We start from the raw sequence: 9,922 nt of genomic DNA, 5'->3' as shown, positions 1-9,922 counted from the left end.
AGAAAGTAAATTTAATGTCAATGGCTGCCAAAGTGGGGTTTTGTGCACCCTTGAGGGCCTTTAAGACACTACAAGGGTGTCTTCAAATATTGTCTCCACATCAAACAAATGTAGTTGAAAATCAGGGTAACACTTTATTTTACATTACCCTTGATATATTGTACCTACCAAATGTAGTACAATGTAATGTGTAATAACTTTTAAAATATAACATTGAATTAAGTGTATTTGCAGTTTGGAGGTATATAAACTACAAAAACATAAAGCTCTAACCCTAACCTTAAAGCACACATGACACATTAGACACAATTGTTGCTAAAACAAAGTTAACACAATTATATTTAAGATTTTGCTAAATATTGTACATAGCTTTCTTTAGTTTGGTCATTTTTGTGATGTTTGTAGTTCTACACTGAGAGGAAGTGACATAGATGAAGGACAACAATTTTAAACTGTTGCCGAGCAACCATGTTTAGTCAACGGGAAATGAGTCAAACTGCTGTCACTTCCTGTCACCGGCTTAAAAACCTTTCTGCCCAACATTTCTTCATTAAAATTGCTGCTTCACTTAATTAAAATGATAATTATGCAACTGATGAACTTGCAATTGGTGTTATCCTTCAAAATAAGTCATATTTTCAAAAGTATTTTGAGAATCTTATTCCTTATTACATTATAGCCTCAAACTATTAATACACATTATTCCATTGTGTACCTACTAAATAGGTACAAGTCATTACAGATTATTGAATAGCACTTTACATTGTGCTACATTTGTTGTATATCATTCAAATTTAAATGATCTGAACCAAATAAATTATTCTTTAAATCTTTTATAGTCAATTACGCTCTGAATAATGAATACACAAATGCTTTCCCTTTTTAACATTTTAATAGAACACAATTTTCTGTCACTTTTCATAAATACTTGTCCATTTTTTCCTAAACAGAAACTTCATTGGGGTCCCTTACTTTTCTCCACACTCTGTCTCTTATTTTCCGCAGGAGCTTGCTGGCGGGTTCTGTGTACTCCCTGTTGGAGAGACCCAGCACCATCGGCACCACGGCCATGCTGCCGTTCCCCGTGCACGACAGGATGATGTGAGTCGTGGAGTTCCATTTTGTCTCACTGAGTAGAAACGCAATACACACGTGCATATAAATGAGGTAGGGGACCCAGCAGGCTAAAAAGGTCAGGGACACGGCCACTACGCACCGTGTGTAGCGGAGATTTAACCTCTGCTCCCTGTCTGAGGCTTTGCTTCCTCTTTCCACTGATCTATGTAGGCGGCAAATGTCCCTTAATTGGCCTTTCGTGATGCACAGCACGCGTCCAGTCATCCCAGCAATGGTGAGTATGGCAGGTAGGACAAGCCCATAGACCTCCAAGTAGATAAACTCATTGGTGAAGACTCTCTTATAGGAGCAACACGCCGTGCTGTTGGCTGAGCAGTTTCCGTCCACATTTTGGTTGCCCACACAGCACCCATCCCAGTCTGGCTCTGCCCAGTTATTCCACCCCAAAGCAGGCAGGCAGGCGTACAAAAGCGGGGGCGCCCACACAATCAACAACGCCAACGGGAAACTCCTATGCATCCACAGGTTTCCGTAGTGCAGCGGGTCCAGGATGCAGATGTACCTCTCGTAGTGGACCATGACGAGGTTGAAAAGGAACGCCAAGAAGAGGAAATTTGGGAAGATGTGCGCTATCAAACACGAACTGAAGCTCAACTCCCGATTGAGAGCCATCAGTGGTATGAAAGGTAACGCTACACCTGTGCACAAGTCGGCCACTAGAAGGCTGAGGAAGAAGTAGTTGGGGGTGTTGTGGAGTTGGCGGTTCCAAACGATGCCCAAAATGATGATGAGGTTGGCCAGGATGATGGAGGTAGAGAGGGGTATGGTGATGGCGTAGATCAATTCCTCCCCGGAAAGAAGGCCACCCAAATCCATGGTTGGGTCTTTTACAGGGCTCCAGTCACAACAAGGCAGACCTGTAATTAAAGGTCATAGGTGTAAGGTTTCCCCAAGTTCATCCTGATCACGGCTTGCTTTTTATTATAGTCTGACAGTAAGAATATTATGATCACTGAATAATAATAGTAATAAAAAGAATATTATGATCACAAGAAACTAAGTATTAATCATCACTATATGTTATCATGGATACAATACATTTAAAATATATAGATAAAATTCCCTTCCCTTGGTCATCATGTAGCATGACCTAATCCTTATCTGAGAAAACATACTGCTATTTAGCAAAGGTATCAACATATTGCATTTTGCTACTGAGATTTCTAATCCAGAATGAGTCCAAAACATTTTTCTTAGAGCTTATATGTGAAATGTCAAAGGGCAGGCTCACTGCTAATAAACTTAGATATACAAGCGACTGGCCAGCCTCGAGAGTCACTGAATCACCTGGTTATACAACAGACATAATGCACTGTATACTAAATGAACTAGCTGCAATGGCCGTTGAATAATTTATCGATTGGGAATCTGGAATTACACTTGTCTTTTGTTCCTAATATCATTTCGTAAGCGGTGCATTGACTGAAAGACAAAACCCACAGTTTAAACGTTTTGTTCACCGTGTAATTGTAATCTGGAAAAAACAATAAAACAAGAATTTCCAAAGTCAGCAAGAAAGCACAGAACAATGTTATGGAGGCAAAGTCCATTGTAGTTTCTTATGGTCCTCAAAAATATGTACGTGTTATATATAACATTGACAAACAGATATCCGTTTTACTATAGTAACATTAAAGCACAAATGTCATTACAATGAAAAAGTAAATACCTTTATGGGACAGTTGAAAATCCAAAAGGCTTAGAAAAATCCATGGAAATAGTCAAATTCCGAATAGTTCTGTCCACCATGGTCTGTTTATTCTTATCCCGAGATGCTTGGAACCACCTTTTAACCCCATGGACAGAGCGGACAAATGTAGGCAGTTCCCTGAGAGACACTTTAAAGGGGAAGTGTACACTGGACAAGGAAGGAGGAGGCATCAACAATAACATCTTTTTCCTGACCTCAGATCGACTTGGAGGGCTGGCATAACCATAATCCGCATGTTCATGGCTGCTTAAAAGCTCATTTGTAGACAAAAGACTTATCTATAGTAGACCCCAGTGATATGAGCATTCCTGTGTAACATCCGTGGCATGTGCTACAGACCTTGTATTATGGCTGCCGACTGCTCCTGGAAAAAAAACCTGTGATTTATGGAAAACATGGTCTCTGTGGTCTTTACCTAATAGAGTATTTGTATCTGTGCATACGGTGCTTTCAAACCATGTTTAGTATCTATGCACTGGATAGAAATGTGAAATATGCAGAGATCTCTTCCTCTATAATTGGCATCCAGTCTCCGTGAAATCACTCTTATCCCTGCAACCAAGGGGCCACTGTTCTGACGGCTAAAGACCTGTAGTTACTTTAAGTGGGAGAGTAGATTGGTAGCCCCATTAGTATTACAATTTTGTCTGTAAAGTTTGCTCTTTGGTTTCTGATTGGCTTTATCCTTAAATAATATGTTCATGCAATTATTTACATTACTTGTATGTTTGTTTGTTGCCCCTGTCTTTAACCTTCTATAAGTAGGTTAAAACATATTGACTGCACTAGTCTGAAGCTCTTTCATATATTCAACAATGTGCATAGATGGATTGAAAACAGCTGTCATCCTGGCCTCATCTGTAAACGGTGCGCTGGATGGAAAGCCCTGGGAGCGCGGCTGTTAGCCAAACACTGAGGACTCCTTCCACTGATAGTTCGGAGGAGGTAAGGTACTGCCACCGCAGATGAATGAACTCCGGGTCCGATAATGACTTTAAACACAACATTCCAGACGGGAGACACTAACCAGGAGGGACAATCTGGACAGGACACCACAACATCCCTGCGATTCAGAAGACGGGGCTTTGACTGTTCCTGGAAACTCGCTACAGGTCCTCAATTCTGCATCACAGCATGACATCACTATTGTTCTATCCATTTTATTTTTCTCACCATCGCCAGGAATACACACTGTACTCCAGGTGGATTGGTGCATAGTGTACTTTCATATTGTTCCTTATTCTAATCCAAATCAATGACCTACACCAAGATTGAAGACACATTATGCGCTTGTTTTTCTTCTTCTTTTATTCCTAATCTTCCTTTTAACCATTAATTTGTCATTGTGTCATTGTATTTACAGCAAAGCAAAGCATACATTCTGGTTTGTTGAAGACCTGTGGTGAATGTTGCAGATCGCCGTGTGGTGTGAGGCTGGAATTACTCTGAAACAGGTACTTTGCACAAATGTACTTTAAAGCCACGCTGCGTAACATTTCACCAATAAGTGGACTCAAACGCAAGAATATATTTTATGACAGATATTTTTATGGTTGAATAACACCTACAAATATTTGATCAAACAAACCTGTGTGTTTGCTGTGATCGACTCACCTCTGCTCAGACCTTTACTGAGAGCAGGGACGTCTTCAGCTCGTCTCCATGGAGATTAAACAGGTTCCTCATCCAAATACATTATTGGTTAACCCACTTAAAAATGGCATTTTCTGGTCATTAAGAGCATGATTTGTATTGGCAACAGTATGAGGCAAAATAGGTGAATGTTCTTGAGTCATCGTCTGTACTGTGTTGTTGAAGGACGTTTCTCCTCTCATCCAAAAGGCTTCGTCAATGACACGCACAAAGCATTCTGGATGAGAGTTGAAACGTCCTACACTTCAACTACAGAGTCCAAAAGTTGACTCAAGAACCTTCAAAGATGGACAACTCCTGTATGACCGAGAGCCTACACAGATATGATCCAAAAGGTTTTGCAGTGTGCCTTTAAATGCACATTCTATTTGTAATTATATAATTTTTCCAAAAGTTTGTATCGGAGACTCTTGCCCTCTAGTCTAGTGGTTCTTCAACTTTTACGTATGACGTCATAAATGATTAAACTTTACAAGTACCATCAGGCCTAGATTAAGATCAAATAAGGACTAAAATGGCAAGAGGAAGAGAATCTAAAACAAAATTGGATTAAATTATGCCTCAACTGACTGTAAATCATGGTTAAACAAGAAAATTCAAAAGTTATAGCTTTTTAAAGTTTAAAGTGTGATTTACTGTCTGCACACACTTTAACAAATGACGCTGTTCACGTTTAAAAACTGGAACAGATGCAATGTCATGTGCTGGGAATGCAGGCAAGGAAGCTGCACTTATGCACAGGATGAAGACTGTTGTAAATCAAACAGAAGTCAGTGCGGACGACTGATACTCAAACTTTGCCTTAGTCATGTTCTTAAGTGACCCATGAAAGCTTCACTGTTCATTAAACTGCTTTGAGTCACCAGAATGATAGAATACAATGACTTCAAACTAGACTAAACCTATGATATGCAATTGTCAGTAAGTTCCTACATCATGTATGCAATGGAACCATCCTTACACACTGATGGATGAGGCGCATTAGTGCACTATGCTGTCGCGAATCACCCTTTCTCTGGTTCTTTCTGTGTTCTGAAAGCCCAAATATCAGAGGGAAAAAAAAAGGATTTCCCAGTACAACCGAGAATAACATCCTTATCAAAAGCAGTAAACACAGATGCAAATAGATCATCAAGGGGATTTTTATTTCAAATCCAAATGAGGATAGAGAACAGAACAGTCGTGGTGCAAAATTATTTTAAAAGTATATTAATTCTATATTTACACGAGGGATTTGCAGAGATAAAGTGGGACCTCACACAAATACTGAACTCCACAAGAAAAACTGAGGGAAGTATTGAGTTTATCTTTGTGGACGAGAGGCAAATGACGCTAGAATGCATCACGCTTTGAAAATACTCCTGTTTAGTCTCCTGTCGTCTCCCAACATAATGTCATTTATAATTATCAAGACAATAAACTCCTTTTCATAACACAGCAACTTAGATGCTACAGTCAGACTAAATCATTGTCATTGAACATTTTAAAATCAGAAGGAAGAGATTTCTCATCTGTGTCACTGTTGAAAATGTCCCTTCTAACATTTCTTTCTCTTTTCATTTTTGGAGTGCAGATTATCGATCCGGTCTCTGGAGGCAGAAGACTTTTGAGCGGTTGTCCCCTGAAGCGGTCACTGCCATAGTCCCCTCCCTGCACAACAAAATCAGGTATTAAATTACTTTTGTGTTTAAAAATACACGGCTACAGATTAGCGTTTTGCTAATGTGACATTTTCATATATTCTAATTGTAGAATGGGAGCCTGACTACTACTGCACCTGTTGATTGTGAAGTCCAGGATCTCTGCTGTGTGCCCGCGGTACTCGGACACCATGTTGCCCGAGCGAGCGTCCCACAAGCGCAGGGCTCCGTCCAAACTGCAGGTGGACACCACAGAAGACGCCTCCTCCCACTGCAGATGAACGATACCCGCCTGTAGGTAACATGCAGTGGACTGAGTACACAAATAATACAACTGAAGAGCTTTAAAAACAATCTATTGCCTTACTTCGTGATGACAGCGGTGCCTGAGGACTTGTGAGGCGAGGTCGTAGATGGCCAGGGTTCCATCGAGGTAAGCCACGGCGATAAGAGGCAGTCTAAAAACAAATTATCCACATGTTTTAAAAAGAAGCTGGTCATGTTCATGTGTCATTTAATTGAACTTTTACAATAATGTCCATGTGTTGCTTGCTTTGTGACTTACATGTTGCAAAATCCCACAGATTCCACCGAGTTTGTTTCCTCCTCTCCGTCCTTTGAACCTTTACCTATTCCGTCCACAGCAAACGCTCCCACCACCTTTGCATAAGAGACATCATTTTCAACAGTCGTCTTTAAGTAATATTTATCTTTCCGTCTTCACAGGTCCTACCTTGCCTGTTGTAGTGTTGATGAGTTTAGCAGCTCCATCCACTGAGCCAGTCAGCACCAGAGAGCTGTCTTTATTGCAAGCCAAGCAGGTGAGCGCCCCCTGGTGTCCATCCTGACCTATAAACACCACAAAGTAAAAACTCAGTACACTCCATTTGCTAAATAATGATCCACATGAAGAATAAATGAATACTCACCTTTAATAACATGGACTGCGTTTCCTTGCTTTAAATCCCAGATACGAATGCTCCCATCTTCGTATCCCACCACAGCCCGTTTACCTATTGATGAAAGATGGAGAGAAGATGCTACACAAACCTCACACACAAGTTAAGGAAATGGAAATAGGAAATCTGCATTAGGTTTTTTATAGTTCAAAATCCCAAGACTACTATATAAAGGCATTCAAAGTCTTATACTGTCTTATTTCATTCATGTTTAAAAAAGTAACAGGAGACAGTTACAAACACACAGGAAGTGAGCTGCAACATTCCCTACACACTGTACAGAGCCCGATGTAATCTATTGGTCGTTTAGATTAAGTTATTTTTAGTAAATATTTCGCATCTGTTCCTCCCAGGGTCTCACCATCAGGAAGCACTTTTCCGCTGGTGGCCTGGCAGGCTGCACTCTGGAAGGTTTTACAGTCTCCTGCCGGGACCTTCCACATCCACACGTTCCCTTCGTCTGTTCCCGCCAGCAGCACCGGGGCGCACGGGTGCCACTCCAACCACTGCAGCGGGAGAGGGAGGAAGCCAGGCAATTTAACAGCTACTTTACACACACTTACAATCATTCTCCTCATTTAGCTTCTGCTGTACATCACACTAGCGGTTAGCATGAGGCACTTACATGGAGCGATTATGGGTTCATTAAAAAGGCAACTCTGCAAAAGTGGTTGGGGAAGGGGAGACAGTCTGATCCCCCAGCTCCCCCACAGTCCTCAGCGGTCATCCCCCATTTCCCCATAAATTCCTTTAGCCGCCATAAAACAAGACTTCACACAAGTGCTTTCACATGCACCGTCTCTAAACACGATTATATCAACTATAAACACTCATCAACAGAGAGGGAAACAAAGTCAGTTGATATTCATAAGCAAAACCTAAGGGCTCATTCAGCAAAGATAGATAGTATCTGGATAGGGATAATGATGGCATTTTGAGAACAAACTGTACCCAACCTCTAAGGGACTAAACACTTGTCACTTTACAAATTTCAAGTTAGAGCAAAAGCTTATATGTCGACACAAACAGCAAATTAGGTTGTTGGGAATTACAGATAAACACTTTATGTTTTCCGTCTAAACAAACAAACTGATGGCTTGTAACACTGTCAGGACACCAGGGTTGTGTCATAAAAATGGTCACGTATGTGGGAAAAGGGATACATTCCATAACATTGAACCAATTGAGAAATGTAATATACTGTGTACCGTAGTCTCACCTGAAAAAGCATTTAGACAGGATTTATCAATAGTGACCTGCAGCTAACAGAGTTGTTCCACTACACTTTTCTTATTCTTTTGTAGTTAGTTCAGTTAGTTAATTTCTTGAATCCCATACTCTTTTATAACACGGTCAGTTTGGATTGCTCACCACCTGCAAAGTATTTCTGGAGTTAAATAAATTTACCTCAAGATCCCCAACTTCAAATGTCCAGATCTCCGCTTTGGTTTCCACTTTCCAGACTTTTATCATCCCGCTCATGTCCCCTGTGGCCACAAGAGACGAATCGTGGCTGAACACCGCACACGTCACAGAGTCTTTATGACCTGTGGGGAAATCGAGAACATTTAGGACATCCAGGTGACCACTGATTGTTTATTCATCCCTCACCTGTGCACTCAAACAGGACCTCTCCATCGCTCACACTCCAGACATACGCCTTGTCGTCTTCCCCGCCTGTCACTGCCATTGTGTTTGTGGCAGGATCCAAGCTCACGCAGAAAACAGATCCTGAGCAGAAGCACGGGGTTGGAAACTCAAATTACTCAAATCAAAACGGTAATGAGGACTGCATTACCTTTATGATTGGAGAAGGTCAGCTCGCTGTCATCCTGATCCGCTTCCATCTCGTCCTCAGTCTCCCAGCCTTCGTCGTCTGCCATCCCCGGGTCATCCTCAAAATCAACATCATCCAGTTCGTCGGCCAAATCATCTGGTGAGAAAAGGTAAATCAGAGATCACAGGATTGTCAAGCTAACTCTTGATTTTTTGTCGCGTAGAATTACTATTGTTGTTAGTGTTGTATACTCACTGGGACCAGGCTCTGTGTCGTTCAGGTCAATAACTTCAATAATTTCTTCATCTCCGTGAAGTTCGATCTCGTTTCCCTGCCCGTTATCCATGTTGAGTTAAAGCCAAAGGCTATTTACATATATTTTCAAAACAAAAAGTCCACCGCGCTATGCTAACCTCGCTGTAAATCGTTAACTTTGTGCTATCTGACAATCTATACAACAGTCTTGTACTTTCGCTGTGATCACGTTATCGTTGTGATCTAATATTTCAATAAAGACGCGAGTTAAATACCACAAGAACTATTTGTCGACATGTTTGTTTCACATGTTGCTGCGACGCGAGAGAGCCAGGCGCACACTGATGACGAAAGCGATGTTCGCCTATTGATGTCATTCCGCGTTACGTCCACTAGATGGCGATATTGTAAAAAGCAAATGACAAACTGCTGAAGCTTCATTTTATGGAGAAACTAAAAGTGAGCTATTCAGACTTTTCTATATATATCCAATATGAATTCTAATGTTTTTCTATAGAATCATCTATATCAATTTTTGGTAGTTATTAGGGTCTACTACAACAATTGTTACTATTTATTTTTATTATTAACTTATTCATTATAGAATATTATGCATTCAACTATACCAGACAAGCAATGTTAACAGAAAAAGAAGTTCTCATTTGATATATCTGAATTTTGGTCACATGCCCAAAATGTTAGGGCTTTTCCTGGTGTAGTTTAGTCACAATGTTCAGGCTTTTAACCTCTTTGAAGTGCATTTTCTCCAGTTCACCTTTACCCAAATCTA

The 9,922-nt window shown here is 40.7% G+C and overlaps 2 protein-coding genes across 2 annotated transcripts; both read right to left on the bottom strand.

Annotated features, from left to right (window-relative positions):
- Nucleotides 1–942: 942 nt before the first annotated feature.
- LOC306981988 (G-protein coupled bile acid receptor 1-like) lies at nucleotides 943–1,953 on the bottom strand (the record flags this gene model as incomplete). Its single annotated transcript, XM_079581729.1, has 1 exon — nucleotides 943–1,953. One exon carries the CDS (start codon nucleotides 1,951–1,953, stop codon nucleotides 943–945), a length of 1,011 nt encoding a protein of 336 aa, XP_079437855.1.
- Nucleotides 1,954–5,659: 3,706 nt separating this feature from the next.
- aamp (angio-associated, migratory cell protein) lies at nucleotides 5,660–9,470 on the bottom strand. The gene is made up of 11 exons (XM_079581886.1): nucleotides 9,133–9,470; nucleotides 8,899–9,033; nucleotides 8,712–8,831; nucleotides 8,508–8,647; nucleotides 7,462–7,606; nucleotides 7,071–7,154; nucleotides 6,875–6,990; nucleotides 6,707–6,801; nucleotides 6,509–6,599; nucleotides 6,279–6,433; nucleotides 5,660–6,151 (listed from the first exon to the last, which is right to left on the bottom strand). Exons 1-11 carry the CDS (start codon nucleotides 9,221–9,223, stop codon nucleotides 6,076–6,078), a joined length of 1,248 nt encoding a protein of 415 aa, XP_079438012.1. The 5' UTR covers nucleotides 9,224–9,470; the 3' UTR covers nucleotides 5,660–6,075.
- Nucleotides 9,471–9,922: the final 452 nt, after the last annotated feature.

This window comes from Gobius niger, assembly GCF_951799975.1.
Source record: "Gobius niger genome assembly, chromosome: 23".
NCBI classification, from domain to species: domain Eukaryota; kingdom Metazoa; phylum Chordata; class Actinopteri; order Gobiiformes; family Gobiidae; genus Gobius; species Gobius niger.
Note: the sequence above shows the minus strand (reverse complement) of the source record. Positions and strands in the feature narration are given on the sequence as shown.